We start from the raw sequence: 25,927 nt of genomic DNA on the forward strand, positions 1-25,927 counted from the left end.
GAGGGAGTGCTGTACTGTCAGAGGGTCAGTACTGAGGGAGTGCTGCACTGTCAGAGGGTCAGTACTGAGGGAGTGCTGCACTGTCAGAGGGTCAGTACTGAGGGAGTGCTGCACTGTCAGAGGGTCAGTACTGAGGGAGTGCCGCACTGTCAGAGGGTCAGTACTGAGGGAGTGCCGCACTGTCAGAGGGTCAGTACTGAGGGAGTGCCGCACTGTCAGAGGGTCAGTACTGAGGGAATGCTGCACTGTCAGAGGGTCAGTACTGAGGGAGTGCCGCACTGTCAGAGGGAGAGTACAGAGGGAGTGCCGCACTGTCAGAGGGAGAGTACAGAGGGAGTGCTGTGCTGTGAGAGGGTCAGTACTGAGGGAGTGCTGTACTGTCAGAGGGTCAGTACTGGAGGAGTGCCGCACTGTCAGAGGGTCAGTACTGAGGGAGTGCCGCACTGTCAGAGGGTCAGTACTGAGGGTGTGCTGCACTGTCAGAGGGTCAGCACTGAGGGAGTGCCGCACTGTCAGAGGGTCAGTACTGAGGGAGTGCCGCACTGTCAGAGGGTCAGTACTGAGGGAGTGCTGCACTGTCAGAGGGTCAGTACTGAGGGAGTGCCGCACTGTCAGAGGGTCAGTACTTTGGGAGTGCTGCACTGTCAGAGGGTCAGTACTGAGGGGGTGCTGCACTGTCAGAGGGTCAGTACTGAGGGAGATGCCGCACTGTCAGAGGGTCAGTACTGAGGGAGTGCCGCACTGTCAGAGGGTCAGTACTGAGGGAGTGCCGCACTGTCAGAGGGTCAGTACTGAGGGAGTGCCGCACTGTCAGAGGGTCAGTACTGAGGGAGTGCTGCACTGTCAGATGGTCAGTACTGAGGGAGTGCCGCACTGTCAGAGGGTCAGTACTGAGGGAGTGCTGCACTGTCAGAAGGTCAGTACTGAGGGAGTGCTGCACTGTCAGAGGGTCAGTACTGAGGGAGTGCTGCACTGTCAGAGGGTCAGTACTGAGGGAGTGCCGCACTGTCAGAGGATCAGTACTGAGGGAGTGCCGCATTGTCAGAGGGTCAGTACTGAGGGAGTGCTGCACTGTCAGAGGGTCAGTACTGAGGGAGTGCCGCACTGTCAGAGGGTCAGTACTGAGGGAGTGCCGCACTGTCAGAGGGTCAGTACTGAGGGAGTGCCGCACTGTCAGAGGATCAGTACTGAGGGAGTGCCGCATTGTCAGAGGGTCAGTACTGAGGGAGTGCTGCACTGTCAGAGGGTCAGTACTGAGGGAAGTGCCGCACTGTCAGAGGATCAGTACTGAGGGAGTGCCGCATTGTCAGAGGGTCAGTACTGAGGGAGTGCTGCACTGTCAGAGGGTCAGTACTGAGGGAGTGCTGCACTGTCAGAGGGTCAGTACTGAGGGAGTGCTGCACTGTCAGAGGGTCAGTACTGAGGGAGTGCTGCACTGTCAGAGGGTCAGTACTGAGGGAGTGCCGCACTGTCAGAGGGTCAGTACTGAGGGAATGCTGCACTGTCTGAGGGTCAGTACTGAGGGAGTGCTGCACTGTCAGAGGGTCAGTACTGAGGGAGTGCCGCACTGTCAGAGGGTCAGTACTGAGGGAGAGCCGCACTGTCAGAGGGTCAGTACTGAGGGAGTGCTGCACTGTCAGAGGGTCAGTACTGAGGGAATGCCGCACTGTCAGAGGGTCAGTACTGAGGGAGTGCTGCACTGTCTGAGGGTCAGTACTGAGGGAGTGCTGCACTGTCAGAGGGTCAGTACTGAGGGAGTGCCGCACTGTCAGAGGGTCAGTACTGAGGGAGTGCCGCACTGTCAGAGGGTCAGTACTGAGGGAGTGCCGCACTGTCAGAGGGTCAGTACTGAGAGAGTGCCGCACTGTCAGAGGGTCAGTACTGAGGGAGTGCTGCACTGTCAGAGAGTCAGTACTGAGGGAGTGCCGCACTGTCAGAGGGTCAGTACTGAGGGAGAGCCGCACTGTCAGAGGGTCAGTACTGAGGGATAGTGCTGCACTGTCAGAGAGTCAGTACTGAGGGAGTGCCGCACTGTCAGAGGGTCAGTACTGAGGGGAGTGCCGCACTGTCAGAGGGTCAGTACTGAGGGAGTGCCGCACTGTCAGAGGGTCAGTACTGAGGAGTGCCGCACTGTCAGAGGGTCAGTACTGAGGGAGTGCCGCACTGTCAGAGGGTCAGTACTGAGGGAGTGCCGCACTGTCAGAGGGTCAGTACTGAGAGAGTGCCGCACTGTCAGAGGGTCAGTACTGAGGGAGTGCTGCACTGTCAGAGAGTCAGTACTGAGGGAGTGCCGCACTGTCAGAGGGTCAGTACTGAGGGAGAGCCGCACTGTCAGAGGGTCAGTACTGAGGGAGTGCTGCACTGTCAGAGAGTCAGTACTGAGGGAGTGCCGCACTGTCAGAGGGTCAGTACTGAGGGAGTGCCGCACTGTCAGAGGGTCAGTACTGAGGGAGTGCCGCACTGTCAGAGGGTCAGTACTGAGGGAGTGCGCACTGTCAGAGGGTCAGTACTGAGGGAGTGCCGCACTGTCAGAGGGTCAGTACTGTGGGAGTGCTGCACTGTCAGAGGGTCAGTACTGAGGAGAGTGCTGCACTGTCAGTGGGTCAGTACTGAGGGAGTGCCGCACTGTCAGAGGGTCAGTACTGAGGGAGTGCCGCACTGTCAGAGGGTCAGTACTGAGGGAGTGCCGCACTGTCAGAGGGTCAGTACCGAGGGAGCGCTGCACTGTCAGAGGGTCAGTACCGAGGGAGTGCCGCACTGTCAGAGGGTCAGTACCGAGGGAGTGCCGCACTGTCAGAGGGTCAGTACGAGGGAGCGCTGCACTGTCAGAGGGTCAGTACCGAGGGGAGTGCCGCACTGTCAGAGGGTCAGTACCGAGGGAGCGCCGCACTGTCAGAGGGTCAGTACTGAGGGAGTGCCGCACTGTCAGAGGGTCAGTACTGAGGGAGTGCCGCACTGTCCAGAGGGTCAGTACTGAGGGAGTGCCGCACTGTCAGAGGGTCAGTACCGAGGGAGTGCTGCACTGTCAGAGGGTCAGTACTGAGGGAGTGCCGCACTGTCAGAGGGTCAGTACTGAGGGAGTGCTGCACTGTCAGAGGGTCAGTACTGAGGGAGTGCCGCACTGTCAGAGGGTCAGTACTGAGGGAGTGCTGCACTGTCAGAGGGTCAGTACTGAGGGCGTGCTGCATTGTCAGAGGGTCAGTACTGAGGGAGTGCCGCACTGTCAGAGGGTCAGTACTGAGGGAGTGCCGCACTGTCAGAGGGTCAGTACCGAAGGAGTGCTGCACTTTCAGAGGGTCAGTACTGAGGGAGTGCCGCACTGTCAGAGGGTCAGTACTGAGGGAATGCTGCACTGTCTGAGGGTCAGTACTGAGGGAGTGCCGCACTGTCAGAGCTCCTCCATTCCTTTTAAAAAATGTATCCTTTCCTGGGATGTGTGTGTGCCTGGGTCTGAGTGCGTTGCCTCACCATTTCAGTGAGGGAAGTTAAGAATCAACCACCTTCCTGCCTGTCGGCACACCAGACCAGGTTGTGACCAATTTCCTTCCGTTTGTTAACCAGATGGGGCTTTGCAACAATCAACGATTGTAGTCTCAGACTGAGACTAGCTTCACCCTCTGGATTTTATCAATTGAATTGAAATTGTCCTCGCTGTGTCGTGGTGGGATTCAAACCACGTTCCCAGACCATTACTTGGGCTCCTGGATCTCTAGCCCAGTGACAATGCCAGTTTGCTATCCTCTCCAGACTGGTGGAAAATACTCAGAAACCAAAATCTTTCTTCCAATCAAGGCTCCTTGGTGTTATGGGCCAGGGTTTGGAGAACCCAAAGTGTATCATGGAGTTCCCCTGACCCACACCTTTTAATACTTGTGGTATGGGGAGTACACCTTACACGTGTGATGCAACAGAGATCTAAAGTACTTTTAAATTAAAACAATGTTACTTATGAAACCAAGTTAACACTTTATAAACCCACAGTAAACATCTTAACAACTATCAACACCAATCATCCCCACAGATACAATATTCTATAATAACTCTTAATCATTCCTTACAACATCCATAAGACAAAAAACCCTTTTTAACACCGAGATCTGGTTGAAATTCTCTACTGAGAGCAGTTATCCCTTTGAAATCACCCAAATGAACACTCTTTAGCTTGTAGAGAGATCTATGCACATCTGCTGGCTTTCACTGCAGCTCTTCCCTCTGAAAACGAAACTAAAACACACCCTGAGCAAACAGCCTAAAACGAAAGTAAAGCAGACAGACAGCCCAGCTCCACCCACACTCTGACATCACCGATAAACACCCATTTCTTAAAGGTACTCTCACATGACTAGGGCAGCACGGTAGCATTGTGGATAGCACAATTGCTTCACAGCTCCAGGGTCCCAGGTTCGATTCCCGGCTTGGGGCACTGTCTGTGCCAAGTCTGCACCATCTCCTCCCCGTGTGTGCGTGGTTTCCTCCGGGTGCTCCGGTTTCCTCCCACAGTCCAAAGATGTGCTGTTAGGTGGATTGGCCATGATAAATTGCCCTTCGTGTCCAGAATTGCTTAGTGTTGGGTGGGGTTACTGGGTTATGGGGATAAGGTGGCGGTGTTGACCTTGGGTTGGGTGCTCTTTCCAAGAACCGGTGCAGACTCGATGGGCCGAATGGCCTCCTTCTGCACTGTAAATTCTATGAAATCTATGACACTTAGTAACATCAGAATTTGCTTTCCTCGGGTTTCTTCCTCCTCGGTTTCAGTTATTCTGGAAGAGGGAAGTTTGGAGATGTTTCTTTCTGCAGTGTTATTGGTGCAAGGCATGTTTTGCTGCAGGGATTAGGAACATAGGAACAGGAGTAGGCCATTCAGCCCCTCGAGCCTGTCCCACCGTTCAATGAGATCATGGCTGATCTGTGACCTAACTCCATACACCTGCCTTTGGCCCACATCCCGGAATATCTTTTCTTCGTAAAAATCTCAGATTTAAAATGAACAACTGTTCCAGTTTCAGCTCCTGTGTGTGGGAGAGAATTCCAAACCGCTACCACCCTTTGAGTGAGACGTTCTTCCTAACATCTCTCCTGAACGGTCTGGCCCTAATTTGTACACTACGCCCCCTAGTTTTAAAATCTCCAACCAGTGGAAATAGTTTATCTTTATTTACCCCGGGCGGATTCTCTGTAGCCGAAAGTGCGTTCGGCGATCGGTAGGGAGAATGGAATTCCATGCGAAATCGGGGCTGGTGCCGGTTTGATGACATTCCGTCATGCTCCGCCTCTTCCAAACCGCATCATCGACCGGTCCACCCCGCCCTCGGTGGGCCGCATTCCGATGGCGCAGGATCATGTGGTCGCAACCGTGCGGGAACCCAGCATGATGGCTGTGGACTGTGTCCAGCACCACCACACTCAGCCGTGATCCATGCCGCTGGCCGGGATTGGATTGGATTGGAATGGATTTGTTTATTGTCACGTGTACCGAGGTACAGTGAAAAGTATTTTTCTGCGAGCAGCTCAACAGATCATTAAGTACATTGAGAAGAAAAGGGAATAAAAGAAAAATACATACTAGGGCAACACAACATATACAATGTAACTACATAAACACCGGCATCGGATGAAGCATACAGGGGTGTAGTGTTAATGAGGTCAGTCCATAAGAGGGTCATTTAGGAGTCTGGTGACAGTGGGGAAGAAGCTGTTTTTGAGTCTGTTCGTGCGTTGTTCTCAGACTTCTGTATCTCCTGCCCGATGGAAGAAGTTGGAAGGAGTGAGTAAGCCGGGTGGGAGGGATCTTTGATTATGCTGCCCGCTTTCCCAGGCAGCGGTGGCTTCTGCTAGCGCTGGGATTGGCCAGGGGGTGGCTGTGGAGTCGCGGTTGGCGGGTTGGGTTCGCGCACGGCCGGCGCATGTTTTACGGCACGACTGGTGCAAGTCGTCAGCACGGCCCGGCCATTCTCCGGCCATTTTCGCCGCGGGTGGTGGGTGAGTTTCAGTCGCCGGCGGTGCTAGCCCCTCACCGTACCGGAATCGGTGAGGGTTTTCACGGCAGCTTTACGGTTGTGAAGGTGCACGCGCTCCGCTGCCGTCAGCACGCAGTCTCCCAACGGGGAATCCTGGCCCCGGTCTTTCTCTGTTAACCTCTTGAATACTTCGATCAGATCACCTTTAAACTTCTAAATTCTGCCGAAAACTGGTGTAATTTGAGGAATTGGTTAAGACAGAGACCAATTCACCTCTTAAAGGAAGATTGGATGAAAACAGGCAGTGCTCGACTTTACCACATCTGAGTTATGACAAATGTCTCTTCCAATGTTTAATACTGACATCCCATTTCGACTCTACAACCTGGGTGTATGACTGGACGAAGCTACACCAACACGTTGTGTGTTGATCTTCTGCATCGCCATGGACAGGTCGAGCCATCTTTAATAGTTTGGAAACTAGTGTTTTATTTGGTTGAATTTTTTCGGCAGAGGAGTTACAGTTTTAATGTATTTATACACTTATGTAATTAATATTCACTCAGACTCACAAAACTTTAGGGTTAAACAGGCAACTGACAGTGATTGATGGCTTCATTATGTCCCCCACACTAACCGAGGAACTTGTGCTAAGGCGTGTAGACATCAGCAGTCGCCTCAATGATTGACAGGGCGAGTGTTGAACATAGAACATAGAACATACAGTGCAGAAAGAGGCCATTCGGCCATCGAGTCTGCACCGACCCACTTAAGCCCTCACTTCCACCCTATCCCTGTAACCCAATAACCCCTCCTAACTTTTTTGGACACTGAGGGCAATTTATCACGCAATCCACCTAACCCTGCACGTCTTTGGACTGTGGGAGGAAACCGGAGCACCCGGAGGAAACCCACGAGGATGTGCAGACTCCGTACAGACAACGACCCAGCGGGGAATTGAACCTGGGACCCTGGAGCTGTGAATGCCACAGTGCTAACCACTGTGCTACCGGGCTGCCATTGAGACCATTTAACATCATCGAGCATCCCATCAGCGATCTCCAGCCTTGGTTCAGGAACTAATCCGATGGGAAAATTGTTCCGACGGGAAAATTGGTTCCGGCGAACGATGTTTTTGACTTACAGCGTGGTTTTCAGCAACCAATTGGGTCATTGAGTCCAAGGACTGAATGCAAGGATATGGAGGGAGGGCACATTGCTCAAGTCAGAATGATGGGATGAATGGCCTACCTCTGTGCTTCGTACCTCTACCGTTGAACTGAGGACCTCTATAAAGACCCATAGATCTTTCATTCTTATGACCAACACTCAAAATGTGTAGTTTCCTGCATATTATATTCAGCTGCAGTTGAATAAATGCTGCTGAACGTTCTATAACAAATGTGACCTCAAATGGTGGAATATTAAATCTCGGCTCTTATGTTTTTTCGCCACCAAAATGAAAATTATTTTTCCCACATTGCTGCAAATTAAGGAGAGCCAAAGACAATTTGCCTGATCTTAGTTTGTAATATTCAGCTTTCACAAAGCAGAAGGTAAAATCCGCCACTGGGGGGCCTGAAGAGGAATCTATTGACAGGAATAACAAACAGTCAATGTTATTTGTGAAGGTCCCTGCCTGGAATTCTTCATCTGGTCACAAGAGGGCAGCAATGCTCTTTTGAAATGCAAGCGGACATGGTGAAGCTTAAATCTAAGACTCTGATTGACCAACACAGTGGTCACAACTTTGGGTAATGATGTTGCGCTGGAAGCATATTTACGGAGATATATATCTTGAATTGCGGAACTTCAATGCAAGTTATACGGACAAATTTGCAGATGCCAGACGTTTGTAACCAATCAATTTAAAAATGCTTCATTATATTCTAGAACAGTAGCCCTGATGTGGAGATGCCGGCGTTGGACTGGGGTGAGCACAGTACGAAGTCCTTACACCAGGTTAAAGTCAACAGGTTTGTTTCAAATCACTAGCTTTCGGAGCGCAGCTCCTTCTCAGGTGAATGAAGGGGTTTGTTCCAGAAACATACAGAGAGAAACATCTAGAACACAGAACCCACTAATCTGAGCAGGAGGAAACCCACGCAGACATGGGGAGAGAACGGTGCCGACTCCACCCACCTGGGGGGTGGTGGTGGGGGGGGGTGGGGGGAGGGGTGGGGGGGGTGAGGGGAGGGGGGGTGGGGGGAGGGGTGGGGGGTGGGGGGGGGTGAGGGGAGGGGGGTGTGGGGGTGAGGGGGGGTGGGGGGAGGGGAGGGGGGAGGGGGAAGGGGGGTGGGGGAGGGAGGGTGGGGGAGGGAGGGAGGGGAGGGGGGAGTGGGGGGGAGGGGGGGGAGGGAGAGGTGGGGGGGGGGGTGAGGAGGGGTGGGGGGAGGGGTGGGGGGCGAGTTCCTGACTGAATTTGAGAATTGGCTGCCATACGTTTGCAATCTCAATTTAAACGACTGGGCATTCAGGTTGACGGAGCGAGCACATTACATCCGGACTTTGAGGCCTGGTGTTGGCTGTAGGTCCCTGACCACACTGGTCCTATACTATCCTATTCTCGATGTGCATCATGAGGGGTTGGGGGCAGTTAGCCATGTCAAGTCATCTCCCTGGTCGGGGCCTAAGTTCTTAGTTGACTGAGCGCAAGGCAACCGCGTGGCGGAGGTGAGGTGTTTCGTTCGATGGAACATTTGAGCGATCCTGACGGTTCTTTGACAATCCGACCATAGCTTCGGGCTTTCCAAACGATATAGATGGTGTTATCATCCTGCAGTTGATCAATAATTCTGGACTTTATTCCCTTGTGATTGTGCTGTTGATTTCTTGTTGTCTTTTTCCCAGCGAGGGTGGGAGCACGAGAACGAGGGTTGTCCGTTATCCTGTTTCAGCAAAAGATGATATTGGGTCGGTTTGTGCATAGGTTTGTTCCTTTTTTTTTAATGGGCTGCAATCCTTCCAGTTCTGGGAAGGGAGTGCAGTTGAGACACTCCTTATCTCGTTTATAATGAAGACGAGAGGAGCCTTGGCAGGATGCTCGGTGGAAGGTTGGTGTGGAGGTGGGTGGTGGAGTTCAGTCCTCACTAGGATTGAGGATAGCCTCCAGTTAGAGCAAAGTGTTTCGGGTTTCACTTTTTCTTTATTACTTTGAATCTTGAGAATCCGTGCTTATCTCCTTCGAAGGCCCAGACAGGGGTTGGTGTATTTTAGAGCTTTGGGAGGAGGGGGGAAATGAGTAGGGGTGCACGCCAGGGTGGGGTTGGTTAATCCTCGTTTTGAATGTTGAAGTGAAAGTCACGCTGTGATTCTGGGTTGTTGAAGTCCTTCTTCGGTTTGGGGTGGGCTTGATGGGGGAGTTTGGCGCCCTCCTCCAAGTGATCTTGTACCGCGGTTTCCTGAGAGTCCTCCTCATTGTGGTGGGTATTCCCGAGGGAGGCAGTGTCTTTGTCTCTGTTGAGGTGGAGCTGTCTTATCCCCTAGTATCCTCTTTACAAAGGCGTACCGCGCCGGTCTGTGGATAACGTCCCTGGGCTAAATCGGGGGTTTCTCCCTCAGGGATGTTCTCTATCTCTTCACCTGGCTCAGCAGCATACCGTTAGAACCCCCGGTTATGGGGGGAAGGAATAGGTCCCTCTCCCAAGACACCCAATAACTGGGTGTCAATAATTGACGATTCTTCTTCTCTCCTGGTTGAGGCAGATGGGATTTTTCTCGTGTCGGTGGGTTTGGTGCACTGCCCTGGGTGTGGACAGTGAGGAGTGGGGCTGGCTGAGTGATGGGTCTTGGTGTGTGCTGGATATATGACTCCTGTGTGTCAGAGTGCGCTGGACTAGGCCAGATCCAGTGCTGTGGTTGGTATCCTGTTGCCCCCCTTATGCTGAGGATGTCCCTTCTCGAAGGCGCTTATTAGGGACGTCCTGAGAGGCTGGGGTTTTTCATTCAATGTCTTTGAATATCCTTGATTGACGAACTCCTTTGGACGAACTCCACGAGGCCTGGGGTTGAGCCGGGTCCTGTACTATGGTTGATATCCTGTTACCCCCCCCCCTTATAGTGGGACATTCCCTTGTCTGAACAAGTCATCTTTTCTCCTCTTCATTAATAGGTGGTGGGGTCGCCAGGAAACACGGACCCGTAGCTGGATCCTGGTCCTCTTTTATCCTGCGACCTTCAGCTTCTGGTAGTTCTCCTAATTCTTGAAACCCTGTTTCGATTTGGGAGTTGGGAAGTGCTGACTGCATGACCACAATCTGAATCTATATCTGCTGGCCCCCCCTGTATAAATATGTGAAATGATGATCCTGCTGGACTCTGCCTGAGGTTGGGGTTGTGTGGCATATGTATAACATTCTTTTAGAATTTGCTCTTGCCTATTTTCTTTGTATCTTTTTCTTTTTTGTCATGGTGGGTGTTAAAGAATCCGTGATTGGCTCCTGCAGGGGTACAGGCGGGTCTGTTATCTGAGGGGAGGAGGTTATTGGTGTCTCTGGTATGGCTGGAGGTGAGGGCGGTGTGTTCTGGTGTGCGCACAAACATGGCGCAAAAGACTTATCCTGAACTCTTGCCGTTGCGAGCAATTGCCACGTGGGACGGTGCGCGCCATTTGACCGTGTTTTCATGGCCTTATCCTTCGCTCCCTTGTTCTCTGGTGGTGCCAAGTTGAGTCTAATGATCTTATTGGGCCAGCCATATTGCTGTTCTCCTGTCGCCCTCAGTATCCAAGCACGTTGAGACATTTTTATTCCTGATGAACCGTACCATTCCTGCGGTTTTGTTGTGTTATTTGTTCAAATATAAAACTTCAATAAATAAACTTTTTTTAAAAACAAGTCATCTAACGACCACAATGCTTCAGCTGGTAGATAATGACCCCTGTACACTGGGCCTTGTATTCACCATGGGCGAAATTCATTGGCTCTGCAGTGTTCGATTGTTCTGTGTTTGACTTTGCGAGTCTTGTAACTGATTGATGCTCACTGTGCTCGATTGGTTAAGGCTGGGTGATGACTCAAGAGCAAAGTCAACCCACACCACAGAAGCTACCAGAAGCTATAGCTGGGCTAAACATTGAATGCGGAAATTTTGTGATTGCCGGGATATTTTAAAACCCTTGTAAATGAGGCCCACTTAGCTACGTTCCTCAAAAAGGGAGCATGTGTTCGGGGACATGCTATAATACTGTCATTCTCCTTCCCTCTTTTAGCATGTTTCCCCCTCCCGCACTTGCAGCACGGATTGGCCAACACGTCCTTGTATTGAACAATATACATGTCAGAGTTTGTCCAACTGTGCGTGAGAGGGCCCTCCCGAGGAGGTCACGTACCTTTGAGTGCGACAAATGACAGTCACCATGGAAAACACCACCCCCACAGCAAGTCCGAGATCTGCATTCAACATGATTACAGCCAGCCACGTGACAACCCAGACCATCTGGAAAAAGGACAAGTGACTGTTTAGGTGGATCCAGCAGGTGTGTGGTGGCAGTGGTTATGGTGAGGACTTTACGTGGTGCAGGATTTCACAAAAAAGAAAGATTTCAGGTTCAATCCCCGGTCTCCGTTGGATTGAAGGCAGTTATTGACTTAAAAAAAAAAAAATTCCAATTGAGGGACAATTTAGCGTGGCCAATCCAGCTAGCCTGCACATCTTTGGGTTGTGGGGGCGAAACCCACGCAGACATGGGGAGAATGTGCAAACTCCACACGGACAGGGACCCAGGTCCTCGGCGCTGTGAGGTAGCCGTGCTAACCACTGCTCCACTGTGCTGCTCCCATTATTGAAGTTCTTAAAGTGAAGCTGTCACATCAGCAAAGACACCCAAATGGAACAACTTACAAAATCCATCTTGCTGACTCTCCACAGCTCTGGAAGGTCCTGAAACTGGAGGAACATCTGCGTAGGCTGGTGACGTTAATACAGCCAGGACTGCCTGCGAAGACAGGTTATTTTGTTAAATATCTGATCTACAACTCTATCACAAGAAAATGACATTTACCACTTGAGCAAAATATTCACAGATTATGACAGATTTTGTTTTCTCCCCCTTCTCTTTCAACTCCACCTAATCCCTCCAAATCAAGGAGAGCCTTCCGGAAATCTGCTCAGGCCTCGACCTTTTCATAGGCCAGTTAAAGAATCACCCACATTGCTGTGGGTCTGGAGTCACATGTAGGCCAGACCGGGTAAGGACGGCAGATTTCCTCCCCTAAAGGGCATCAGTGAACCAGATGGTGTTTTTAACGATACTCAATGATAGTTTCAAGGCCGCCATTACTGGGACTACCATAGCGGGATTCAAAATTGCGCCTCTAGGGTATTCGTCCAGGCCTTTAGAATACTGGTTCAGTCACATTACTGCTACTCTACAATTCCCTCAAAAGGCTTCAGGGACACCTCTTTTTTGTCAGGTCTGAAGAGGCAACGCATAACATCGCATTTCCCCCTTTTCAGTGCCCTTAGATAGTTCAGAAGATAATCCAAACTGCTGAGTTCCCTATCTGCTCCAGGCAGTCAGGGATGGAGACATTCGTACACACTTGCTTAATGGTCGCTGTAACCTGGCGATGAAGAGATTGTCAGCAGGGTGGGGGGGGGGGGGGGGGGGGGGGGTAGGGGGAGGGGGGGGGGGGGAAGAGGGGGGGTGGGGGGGAGATCCCGGTTTAGGGAATCCCCACCTCGCACCTGAACATTTACACTGTCGGATCATTCCAAAATGTATTCCAGGGAGGACAATGAATGGAATTTCCTCCCTCTCCAGCAGGGACTAACATACAGTATTGACAGCCAAAGTTCTACTCAACAGCTCATCCAAGACTGAGAATGCTTGACTGATCATAGGGGTAAATTATATAAGCAAGCAATCGCAATAGTGGTAAAATAGCCAAAGGCCTGAATCTTAGGCCCGGTATAGAATTGGACACTTTAAATTAAGAATTGGACACTTTAAATTAAAACAGGCCTGATGGGAATTCAAAGAGTCAAGTTTGAATATACTGGACAGAGCTGGGGCAAGTCTGGGCCTGTCCTGTAAACAGGAGATTGGAAGATAACCAGCCCCATTCAAATGGATCGATTGTTGTGGATGAAGCCAGACTTTCCTTCACCTACATTTCCCGCCCATCCCTTGGTTATCAGGGGCGAGATTCTCTGACCCCCCGCCGGGTCGGAGAATCGCCGGGGGCTGGCGTGAATCCCGCCCCTGCCGGTTGCCGAAGTCTCCGGTACCGGATATTTGGCGGGGGCGGGAATCGGGCCGCGCCGGTTGGCGGGGCCCCCCCCGGTGATTCTCCGGCCCGAATGGGCCGAAGTCCCGCTGCTAAAATGCCTGTCCCGCCGGCGTAAATTAAACCACCTACCTTACCGGCGGGACAAGGTGGCGCGGGCGGGCTCCGGGGTCCTGGGGGGGGGCGCGGGGCGATCTGGCCCCGGGGGGTGCCCCCACGGTGGCCTGGCCCGCGACCGGGGCCCACCGATCCGCGGGCAGGCCTGTGCCGTGGGGGCAATCTTTCCCTTCCGCCTCCGCCACGGTCTCCACCATGGCGGAGGCAGAAGAGACTCCCTCCACTGCGCATGCACGGGGATGCCGTCAGCGGCCGCTAATGCTCCCACGCATGCGCCGCCCGGAGATGTCATTTCCGCGCCAGCTGGCGGGGCACCAAAGGCCTTTTCCGCCAGCTGGCGGGGCGGAAATTCATCCGGCGCCGACCTAGCCCCTTAAGGTTGGGGCTCGGCCCCCAATGATGCGGAGCATTCCGCACCTTTGGGGTGGCGCGATGCCCGACTGATTTGCGCCAATTTGGGCGCCAGTCGGCGGACATCGCGCCGTTTCCGGAGAATTTCGTCCAAGGTTACGTGCGTACAAGGGGCGGGATTTTCCACTCCCGCGCCGGTTGGGAGAATCGCCTGGGTCACCGAATTTTCCCGCGACGCCGGTCCGACGCCCTCCCGTGATTCTCCCAAGCGGCGGGAACGGCCCCGTCGAGTTCCGCGCGGCGCAGGCCAGTGAATCGCCCGAGATACCCAAAATGGCGATTCTCCGGCACCCCAGCTATTCTCAGGCCCGGATGGGCCGAGCGGCCTGCCCAAAACGGCGGGCTCCCCCCGGTGTCATTCACACCTGGTCGCTGCCGGCGGAACAGCGCGTGAACGCTGGGGGCCGGTCTGCAGGGGGGAAAGGGGGGAATCCTGCACCGGGGGGGGGCCTCAAATGGGGTCTGGCCCGCGATCGGTGCCCACCGATCGTCGGGCCGTCCTCTCTGAAGGAGGACCTCCTTTCTTCCGCAGCCCCGCAAGATCCGTCCCCCATCTTCTTGCGGGGCGGACTCGGAGAGGACGGCAACCACGCATGCGCGGGTGACGCCCGTTATGTAGCGCCGGCCGCGTCATCTATGCGGCGCCGCCTTTACGTGGCGACAAGGCCTGGTGCGTGTAAATGACGTGGCCCCGCTCCTAGCCCATTATCGGGCCCTGAATCCGTCGGGATAAGGGCCGCTCCGCGCCGTCGTGAACCTCAACGGCGTTCACGATGGCGTGGGCACTTCGGCGCGGGAGCGGAGAATCCCGCCCAATGTACCTGCGGATGGAGCCCTGGTTTGGGGGGGGGGGGGGGGTAGAGTTCCTGGGTCCTGCAGAGTTACAGTCAACAACTCCATTGGGTGTTGTGATGCCCGCTAGCGATCTCATTGGCTGAGGGCCCGAGAAACTTCTGGAAGGGCGCGAAGAGGGGGATAAGAATAGACACTCCGAGATTCTCCCCAGTGAAGACTCGACGCAGAGGCAGCACAAGTAGCATTAGAATCCTGGGCAGATTATATTTGGGATAGTAACTGTTTTATTGTGCTTGTCAATAACTTTGGGTTGAATCGTAAACCTGTGTTTGTCCTTAGTTCATCCCACAAATAAGGGCACTTGGGTGAAACGTTTTAACAATAAACAGCTCGCAGTGTCTGATAATTTATGGACAACACAATGCATCTTGGGACAATTCAGTGGAAGCTGTTTGGCAAAATGCTAGACTTGGTTTAATTTCGCTCACCTTGGGCAGGAAGTAAAACAGTGGACCAATCAGAAGTAAGACCACCAAGACGACAAGACAGGAAAAAAACCCAGCAAGCTGCAAAATAGAAAGAGGAAAAGTGAACTATGCACGGTTCATCGTAATGTCTTTGGAGCTCAGTGGTAGCACCGCTCACCTCTGATTTGGAAGGGCCAAGGCCCACTGGAGAGCTCCCAGGGAAGGCGTGCCGGAGGTGATGACTTTGAGATGAGCCTGTTAAATCATGCCTCCTCAAGTGAAAGTTAAGAGAAATCTCAGGGACACTCTCTGAAGAAAAAGAAGGGACTGCTCTCAGAGCCCTGACTGATATTTATGCCCCCAGCCAACATCACCACTACAGGTGTACATTGCTGTTCGCGGAATCTTGCTGTGCACAAATTGGCTGCTGCGTTTTCGACATTCCAAAAGTGACTACACTTTGAAAGTATCTCATTGGCTGGAAGGTGCTTCGGGAGACTCGGGTCATGAAAGGTGCGACAGAAATTCAAGTTTTTTTTCTTTTTATCACCCCCCCCCCCAATTTAATACCCCCATAGAAAAGTGGGATAGTCTAATCCATAAGCATCTCCACGCATATCCCTGATGTCAGTCTTTTGTCAATCCAACAGAAATGGGGTCTCCCAGGTAACTCTTACATTGATTTGTGGTGAAGCTCAAAGTGGGGATTTTCCAGCCCCCCCCCCCCCCCCCCCCCACTGTTGGTGGGATCTTCCAGTCCCGCAGAGGGTGACCCCTTGTGGCGGGTTACCTGGTGCCGGTATGAGTTTCCTCCATGCTAAAATTAACCCTCAGTGTCCAAAGGTTAGGTGGGGTTATGAGGATAGGGTGGGGAAGTGGGCCTAGATAGGGTGGGGAAGTGGGCCTAGATAGGGTACTCCTTCAGGGGGACGGTGCAGACTTGATGGGCCGAACAGTCTCCTTCAGCACTGCAGAGATTCTATAGATCTTTCCTAATGTGTGTGGCCCAGAATTGGACACCGTCCTCCAAGGTGAGGCCTTAGCAGAATTTTATGAAGGTTGAAAACAGATTTACGAACAGCACTTGAGAATTTCTCTTCAACAAGAGCCTATTCTGAGTTCCGTTCTCTGAGCCTTATCACAGTTTCAAAATGGTGGAGCATCACGTTATAGTCAAGAAATCAAAATGGTCACTACGGGACTCCTTTGTGAATGTGATATTCCTACCTGTGTGTAGCTGCCCGCACTGTCAAGGATATTGCTTGTAGCCAATGAAGCAGAACTTGGGAAACAGGTAAAAAGCGAAGCGATCGTGTTGGAAATTCCATGAGCCAACAATTCCTATGAAACAGTGACAAAAATATATTACTGATGTAAGAGGTAAGCGGGTGCAAAATCTGCCTTCATTGGCCACGTTTCCGACAGAAATTAGCTTAACTGGGATTGAAGGTAAGTGGCTATAATTTCCTCTGGCTTTCTGACCCTCTGCCAACAGGAGTTCAGCGGAAACCCTGGGTGGATTCTTTCCCCCCGCACGCCGGGTGGGAGAATCACCCGGGCGTCGCGCGCTTCCCGCCACGCCGCCCCGACACCCGCACGCGATTCTCCCACTCCCCTCAAACCGGCGCGGCGAGAATCATGGCTGCCCGCTGGGAGAATCGCTGCTCGCCGTTTGTAACGGGCAAGTGGTGATTCTCCGGCCCGGATGGGCCGAAGTCCCACCGCTAAAATGCCTGTCCCGCCGGCGTAGATTAAACCACCTACCTTACCGGCAGGACAAGGCGGCGCGGGCGGGCTCCGGGGTCCTGGGGGGGGGGGTGCGGGGGCAATCTGGCCCCGGGGGGTGCCCCCACGGTGGCCTGTCCCGCGATTGGGGCCCACCGATCCGCGGGCGGGCCTGTGCTGTGGGGGCACTCTTTTCCTTCCGCCTCCGCCAAGGTCTCCACCATGGCGGAGGCAGAAGAGACTCCCTCCACTGCACATGCGCGGGAATGCTGTCAGCGGCCGCTAACGCTCCCGCGCATGTGCCGCCTGGAGATGTCACTTCTGCGCCAGCTCGCGGGGCAACAAAGGCCTTCTCCGCCAGCTGGCGGGGCGGAAATTTGTCCGGCGCCGACCTAGCCCCTTAATGTTGGGGCTCGGCCCCCAAAGATGCGGAGCATTCCGCACCTTTGGGGCAGCGCGATGCCCGTCTGATTGCGCCGTTTCCGGAAAATTTCGCCCCAGGAATTGAAAAGCTGGAGTCAGGAATGGTTACCATGACATCGATTGTCGGGGGCGGGTGCGGGGGGGGGTGGAGCTGCAGATTCCCACTCCCCTTTTGTGTGAGGAAATGTGTCCTAACACCATCCCTGCATAGCCAAGGGGTAACCCGGAATTCTCTGACCGTTGGGATTCCCTGTTGCCACCGGCAGAGCCCGCCCGCTGCTTTCCCTGCGGCCTGGGGTGGCTTCAGTGGGAAATCCCATTGCCAAGTGGCGGATTCTCTCTGGTGAAAAGCGTGTCGCCGGGACACGCGGGATTCTCTCTGGTGAACAGCGTGCCGCCGGGACACGCGGGATTCTCTCTGGTGAACAGCGTGTCGCCGGGACACGCGGGATTCTCTCTGGTGAACAGCGTGCCGCCGGGACACGCGGGATTCTCTCTGGTGAACAGCGTGCCGCCGGGACACGCGGGATTCTCTCTGGTGAACAGCGTGCCGCCGGGACACGCGGGATTCTCTCTGGTGAACAGCGTGCCGCCGGGACACGCGGGATTCTCTCTGGTGAACAGCGTGCCGCCGGGACACGCGGGATTCTCTCTGGTGAACAGCGTGCCGCCGGGACACGCGGGATTCTCTCTGGTGAACAGCGTGCCGCCGGGACACGCGGGATTCTCTCTGGTGAACAGCGTGCCGCCGGGACACGCGGGATTCTCTCTGGTGAACAGCGTGCCGCCGGGACACGCGGGATTCTCTCTGGTGAACAGCGTGCCGCCGGGACACGCGGGATTCTCTCTGGTGAACAGCGTGCCGCCGGACACGCGGGATTCTCTCTGGTGAACAGCGTGCCGCCGGGACACGCGGGATTCTCTCTGGTGAACAGCGTGCCGCCGGGACACGCGGGATTCTCTCTGGTGAACAGCGTGCCGCCGGGACACGCGGGATTCTCTCTGGTGAACAGCGTGCCGCCGGGACACGCGGGATTCTCTCTGGTGAACAGCGTGCCGCCGGGACACGCGGGATTCTCTCTGGTGAACAGCGTGCCGCCGGGACACGCGGGATTCTCTCTGGTGAACAGCGTGCCGCCGGGACACGCGGGATTCTCTCTGGTGAACAGCGTGTCGCCGGGACACGCGGGATTCTCTCTGGTGAACAGCGTGCCGCCGGGACACGCGGGATTCTCTCTGGTGAACAGCGTGTCGCCGGGACACGCGGGATTCTCTCTGGTGAACAGCGTGCCGCCGGGACACGCGGGATTCTCTCTGGTGAACAGCGTGTCGCCGGGACACGCGGGATTCTCTCTGGTGAACAGCGTGCCGCCGGGACACGCGGGATTCTCTCTGGTGAACAGCGTGCCGCCGGGACACGCGGGATTCTCTCTGGTGAACAGCGTGCCGCCGGGACACGCGGGATTCTCTCTGGTGAACAGCGTGCCGCCGGGACACGCGGGATTCTCTCTGGTGAACAGCGTGCCGCCGGGACACGCGGGATTCTCTCTGGTGAACAGCGTGCCGCCGGGACACGCGGGATTCTCTCTGGTGAACAGCGTGCCGCCGGGACACGCGGGATTCTCTCTGGTGAACAGCGTGCCGCCGGGACACGCGGGATTCTCTCTGGTGAACAGCGTGTCGCCGGGACACGCGGGATTCTCTCTGGTGAACAGCGTGTCGCCGGACACGCGGGATTCTCTCTGGTGAACAGCGTGCCGCCGGGACACGCAGGATTCTCTCTGGTGAACAGCGTGCCGCCGGGACACGCGGGATTCTCTCTGGTGAACAGCGTGTCGCCGGGACACGCGGGGCTGGGGGAAAGGAGAATCCAGCCCATAATTTTAACGTTCTGCCCCCTTGTTCTGGATTCCCCCCTCCAGTGGGACCAGTTTTGCTCTATCTGTCCTATCAACTCGCCCTTTTATTTATGGGGCTAAGGCGGGAAAGTGGAGTTGAGGATTATCACATCAGATCAGTCAGGATCTCTTTCAATGGCGGTGCAGACTCGATGGGCCGAATGGCCTACTTCTGCTCCTGCATCTTATGGTCTTCAACTATTTTGTACACACAAAAAAAACTAAATTAAATAAACTACGGGGCAAATTAAAAGGGACAGCCCCTTAAAGGGGTATTGCCTTAGACAAAAACAAATGAAACTTAAAACATCAACTAAGATGTGATTAAAAGGGTCGATAAAACACCCCAGACACTGCGGTGCCCACTGAGCATGGACGGCCTCGATGGTGCCAGTGGACACCGCACGCTCCCTCTCCAGGGACACCTGGCCGTGAATGTAGCCGCGGTAGAGGGACAGGCAGTGTGGTCAGATGATCCCGCGGTCTCCAGCTTCCTGGACCTGTTTATGGCAAATTTGGCCAGGCCCAGGAGCAGCTTTACGAGGAGGTCCTCCTCCCTCCCCACCCCTCTCAGTACCGGGTGGTCTTATGGTCTTCATCTAGCTATATTCAAGGGAATACGAGGCCTAGTCTATGTTACCAGCCCTCATAATTTAACTCCTTTGGCCTTCGTGTCATTCTGCACCACCCCCGCCATCCACGGACAATATAGGCGGGATTCACCGACCCCGTCCTGGTCAATCCGCTGCAAGTGAGAACGGAGAATTTGGCGCTCCGGCCAAAACTCCATTCACTGTCAGCGGCACGGGAAAATCCCAGGCACGAACAAGGACAGAGATCTCCGGCACTGAGGACAGTGTGACAGGATATGGAGCAAAGGCAAATGGCAGAGTTAAGATACAGGCAGCCATGAATCTTTTGAATGGCAGAATGGGCTCAAGGGGCTGAATGGCCTCCTCCTGTTACTGCAACGGAGGTGTGGAGGGGGGGGGCGATGGACATGTACGCAACGATCATACACTTGGCCCGCACGGTTATTCACATCTGTCTCAGGAGTGAGTGCAAAGATCCGATGGTGTGGCTCGCACCCACCTCAGTCTGGATGTGAGGTCAGAACAAAATACTAACTCTGCTGGCAATATTTAGCAGCAGCTGTGTGGGTCTGTGCAGCAAAGGATAATGAGTCGACAACATTTCAACTAACTGCAGTGGTGATAAGGCAGAGTCCGGTGTGTGAGAGTGCTTTAATATGGCTTGATTGATGAAGTTACTGCCTCCAGCCCCCGTGATGTGGTTGGATTTAGTTTGATCCCTGGCTGGGCAGCTTCGCCACAATTGGCCTCAGTGTCCCTGTGCATCAGAGGCACGGTCGCACAGTGGTTAGCACGGCTGCCTCACAACGCCAGTGACCTGGGTTTGATTACAGACTTGGGTGACTGAGCGGAGTCTGCACGTTCTCCCCGTGTGTGCGTGGGTTTCCTCCGGGTGCTCCGGTTTCCTCCCACAGTCCAAAGATGTGTAGGTTAGGTGGATTGGCCGTGTTAAATTGTCCCTTAGTGTCCAAAGATGTGCAGGTTAGGTGGATTGTCCATGATAAATTGCCCTTAGTGTCCAAAGATGTGCAGGTTAGGTGGATTGTCCATGATAAATTGCCCTTAGTGTCCAAAGATGTGCAGGTTAGGTGGATTGGCCATGTTAAATTGTGCCTTAGTGTCCAAAGATGTGCGGGTTAGGTGGATTGGCCATGTTAAATTGTCCCTTAGTGTCCAAAGATGTGCAGGTTAGGTGGATTGGCCGTGATAAATTGTCCCTTGGTGTCCAAAGATGTGCAGGTTAGGTGGATTGGCAGTGTTAAATTGTCCCTTACTGTCCAAAGATGTGCAGGTTAGGTGGATTGGCCATGTCAAATTGTCCCTTAGTGTCCAAAGATGTGCAGGTTAGGTGGATTGGCCATGATAAATTGTCCCTTAGTGTCCAAAGATGTGCAGGTTAGGTGGATTGGCCATGTTAAATTGTGCCTTAGTGTCCAAAGATGTGCGGGTTAGGTGGATTGGCCATGTTAAATTGTCCCTCAGTGTCCAAAGATGTGCAGGTTAGGTGGATTGGCCATGTTAAATTGTGCCTTAGTGTCCAAAGATGTACAGGTTAGGTGGATTGGCCGTGTTAAATTGTCCCTCAGTGTCCAAAGATGTGCGGGTTAGGTGGATTGGCCATGTTAAATTGTCCCTTAGTGTCCAAAGATGTGCAGGTTAGGTGGATTGGCAGTGTTAAATTGTCCCTTACTGTCCAAAGATGTGCAGGTTACGTGGATTGACCATGATAAATTGTCTCTTAGTGTCCAAAGATGTGCAGGTTAGGTGGATTGACCATGATAAATTGTCCCTTAGTGTCCAAAGATGTACAGGTTAGGTGGATTGGCCATGCTAAATTGTCCCTTAGTGTCCAAAGATGTGCAGGTTAGGTGTATTGGCCATGCTAAATTGTCCCTTAGTGTCCAAAGATGTACAGGTTAGGTGGATTGGCCGTGTTAAATTGTCCCTTAGTGTCCAAAGATGTACAGGTTAGGTGGATTGGCCGTGTTAAATTGTCCCTTAGTGTCCAAAGATGTGCAGGTTAGGTGGATTGGCCGTGTTAAATTGTCCCTTAGTGTCCAAAGATGTACAGGTTAGGTGGATTGGCCATGATAAATTGTCCCTTAGTGTCCAAAGATGTGCAGGTTAGGTGTATTGGCCATGCTAAATTGTCCCTTAGTGTCCAAAGATGTACAGGTTAGGTGGATTGGCCGTGTTAAATTGTCCCTTAGTGTCCAAAGATGTACAGGTTAGGTGGATGGCCGTGTTAAATTGTCCCTTAGTGTCCAAAGATGTGCAGGTTAGGTGGATTGGCCGTGTTAAATTGTCCCTTAGTGTCCAAAGATGTACAGGTTAGGTGGATTGGCCATGATAAATTGTCCCTTAGTGTCCAAAGATGTGCAGGTTAGGTGGATTGGCCATGATAAATTGTCCCTTAGTGTCCAAAGATGTACAGGTTAGGTGGATTGGGCGAGGGGGGGGAGGGGGCAAATTGTGGTGCTCTTTCGGAGGTTCAGTGCAGACTCAATGAGCCGAATAGCCTCCTTCTGGGTCATAGGAATTCTATGGACCAGTGAGCACCAAGCAAGGACTAAACCAATGTGGTGCCCTAGCAGGAAGATCACCTGCCGACAGTCACTAAGGAACATCCTCCATCATGGGTCAGAGCCATCAAGTACATGCTTTGTGTGGTTTACAAACTCCTTGGCACCATTATTTCATTGAGGAGTGAGAATGGATCTTTCCCTTGGGCTTGTCCACACACAGAGACTAACTGGGACTTCCAAAACAAAGGTACCCCGATAACCTTTCACGCGATAGTGTGCATTTTAATGTTACCGACCTGGTTGGGGTCAATCTTGTATCTGTGCTTGTCCGCATAGATCATAGCCAGTGAAACAGACACAGCGTAACCGACAAAGGTAATTGCAATTGTGTCTCCAATTATACTCGGAATGCTCCACAAGGCTGGCAACTGAAGCTTTGGAAATCTGGGGGAGGTGAGGGAAATGCAAAAGATAGGTTACTTTTTTAACTTTTGATGGGGATTGAGACAAATAGCAACTGATAGAGAAGATAGAGAAGATTAACATGTGTTCACAGGGGGAGGGCTGAGAAGCTGAATGGGACTCCCTCAGGTAATGGTTGACAAATGATTTGCTGTGATGCTGCCCCCTCAGACAAGCTCAGAGGCCTCCTATCCATCGCTTCCAGCTAACACTTTCATTAAGAAGGCAATAGGGTGGGTAAGGTTGGTCTTCGGGAGCAGGGCTTAATTGGACACAGTGGATCGACCACTCATTCTGCACTCAAGTGTCGGTCTTGGGCAGCAGCATGTGAAACGGGCGAGGATCCATTGGCGGCTAAGTGACTAACCGACAAGTGTCTTGAACGTGAGCAACATCGAAACGAGTGCTTCCTTTGAGAATTTATTTTTGCTCCCTTCCCTAGCCCATCTTGCCATGTCAGGGTGTGGAAAGGACATCCCAGTTCGACGTCTATTGCAGTTTCCACAAATAGGCTTCCAGTGCTCGAATGCTGCGGTCCTGGTAGCATTTTGATCGGCTTGGTGGAGCAGCACTCTGAGCCACAGTGGCAATTTCAGTCCCTGCCCTACACACTTCAGTCAGAATTTTCAGCATGGGTTTGGAGAGCTACCGTGGGTGAGAAACATTCCGGAATCTTCCACTCCCATTCCATTTGCAACACAATGTTCCATTTATTAAACACTGAAACGTGGGTGTTTCAGGGAAATGGTTCCGAGGGGCAGGCCTGACTGAGGGCACAGCATAACTGGGAGTGGAGGACAGAGAGGAATTTGGGAGGCCCCTAGAGGGGGTTAACCTGGGCTACCTCCACGAGGGTTTGACACATCATTGTACGTGACTGCATCATAGTGATAGACTGAGTTTAAAATGAGCTCGGGGTATCTGCTGGGCCCTTTTGGCCACTTTTAAAAATTTATATCAGTAAAGGTTTTTAAAATTCAAATTCAATTAAAAACTGAAAAAAATCAATCTAAATTATTTTCAATTTAAAGGTTCAGACAAGACCTTGCGGCTTCAAAAGGTCACGGACCATTGATTCTGACATTAGGGTGATGCAACATCTGACCTGACTGCCAAAGTTCACAGGCCAAGGAAGAGGCGTCTAATTTAAACAGTGGTGATAAGCAGGCATGGGGGCCACATCTGAGGTGCTTGGAAGAGGCTGGAAATTACGGCTTACTGTGCTAATTTGAACGTTTTCTCTCACACCACCCCTTTCCCTGGCAAAACGTTGCACTGATCCCCAATAAAAAGGCCTCAAATGTTGGTCTTTTGGGGTTCAGGTCCTGCCCCAAACTTGAACTCTCAGGTGAGTCCCAAACATGCCATGCCCATGCCAGGACAAGGAAACTCCTGCTCTGGGATACCCCTCTCTTGGGGGCTCTCCTTCCGACACTATTGATCTTGTTTTGGGATGGAGACAGGCTGTACTCCCAAGAAGGCCCTGTGGAAACTGGAAAGTCAAGTCCTGAGCCCCAGCATATTGAGATCCCGGGTTAAATCACAGCTCTTTCACCACAGAAGGGCCATTGATTCGTTGGCCTTCTTAACTTTGAAGTGATACTGAGAGAAAAGCTCGGGTAGATCCCCCTACCCACCCAACCACACCACTGTCAGTATCCTCATATCCATACGAGTTCCATGAAAATGGGCCTAGAACTACAGCCTAAATGATAGGATTGAATTTAGTACAAAAATTCACCCAGATAACTGGTGGAGGTTTCTGGGTTTTTATGCTATGTGTTGGCTGCAATGCTGCCTTTTCTCACCATATTTTCAAGTACTTAGACAAAAATAAATGCTGGAGGTGTTTCCACAACATCATGCAGGCAAGGCAGGCTCCGGGAATATCATCGGTTTTCCAGAGATTGGGGTGACGTTTTTAAAGGACGCCCCGATCTTCGGCACTGAAAATTAACCCCCCCCTCCCCATGTTGCTCCCCAGAGGAAGAACCCCACCCCCCCCCAACCAACACTGCCCACTGGCACTACCTCCTCCTGGCACTGCCACCTGCCGGCAATGGGCAGGAGTCACAAAACCCAATTATTCACTTGTAGTAACCGCCGCACACCATTCCTTGCTGTGTCTCTAATCGTCCGGAGAAAGAGGAGCTCACCCTGTGGGGATATTTCCCACTACCTGGACATTGTAGCATTCATCAAGAGATGCCATAAAGGTGATCGCCGTGGCCACGATAATCTGTGAAAAGCAAAGCACATGGTTAGATCCGACACTCGGATTAATTCCAGAACTTAACACATCCAAACATCTCACGGACCAGAAGCCGGCAAAAGGCCACTTAATTACCAATTCCAGCTTGCCAAGGCTCAGTGGTTAGCACTCTCACTGCTCAGTCCCTACTCCAGAGATTTGAGCACAAAAATGGAGGCAGGCGCTGCGGTGACGCACGGCAGGAGTGCTGCATTGTTGGGGGTGCCGCACGTCAGGTGAGACATGAAAGCCAAGGCTGCACCTGCTCCTTCGGTGGACGCGAGAGATTCCATGGTACAGTTTTGAAGATCGGGGTGGAGGGCAGAGGGGAGTTATCTCCAGTGTCCAGGCCAATATTTACCCCCCAACCTCCATCAGAAAAACAGATTATTTGCTCAACACCACATTCTGGGCAGAATTATCTGGTCTGCCTCTCTATCTTCCCGCCACTTTTCCCATTGAAGCCATCCCACATCGTCGGGAGGGCCATGGGCGGGAGGGGGGCGGGGGAGGAGGGGGTGCAAAGCCAACAAGAAGATTGAATCACAACGACCGGACAGTTCCGGTCTCTGAGTATATTTCTAATGTTGCCTCAAAAATGGGTGACTGTCTGTGCGGAGTCTGCACGCTCTCCCCGTGTCTGCGTGGGTTTCCTCCAGGTGCTCCGGTTTCCACCCACAAGTCCCAAAAGACGTGCTGTTAGATGAATTGGACATTCTGAATTCTCCCTCCGTGTACCCGAACAGGTGCCGGAATGTGGTGACTAGGGGCTTTTCACAGTAAGTTCATTGCCGTGTTAATGTAAGCCGACTTGTGACACTAATAAAGATTATTATTATTGTGCCCCTGTGCACGCAGGAAGTGTTCTGACAGCACTGCTGCTGTCACGTTCTCTGACACGACCCCACTAGAACCCGTGTAGTTTAAGAACCAGCTTGGAGAGATTGAATTCATAAAGAGACCTATCGGAGGTGTGTTGAAGGCTAGGTCCCACATTCCAATGGAGCTCTGTGTTATTGTGGGGAAAGGGCTTTGAGAGGTAAGTTATGAGGCGGGCCTGCATGAGGAGGGCCC

At 52.8% G+C, this 25,927-nt stretch overlaps 1 protein-coding gene across 1 annotated transcript in view; it reads right to left on the reverse strand.

Moving 5' to 3' along the window:
* Window positions 1-25,927, reverse strand: part of LOC140405354 (solute carrier family 26 member 10-like) — a 221,125-nt gene that overhangs the window by 166,922 nt on the left and 28,276 nt on the right. Inside the window, 8 exon segments of the mRNA XM_072493662.1 lie at window positions 11,287-11,393; window positions 11,799-11,860; window positions 11,863-11,888; window positions 14,377-14,381; window positions 14,998-15,075; window positions 16,204-16,317; window positions 22,437-22,584; window positions 24,759-24,841. Of these exon segments, the coding sequence (XP_072349763.1) occupies window positions 11,287-11,393; window positions 11,799-11,860; window positions 11,863-11,888; window positions 14,377-14,381; window positions 14,998-15,075; window positions 16,204-16,317; window positions 22,437-22,584; window positions 24,759-24,841 (623 nt within the window).

Source organism: Scyliorhinus torazame, chromosome X, assembly GCF_047496885.1.
Source record: "Scyliorhinus torazame isolate Kashiwa2021f chromosome X, sScyTor2.1, whole genome shotgun sequence".
Taxonomy (NCBI): domain Eukaryota; kingdom Metazoa; phylum Chordata; class Chondrichthyes; order Carcharhiniformes; family Scyliorhinidae; genus Scyliorhinus; species Scyliorhinus torazame.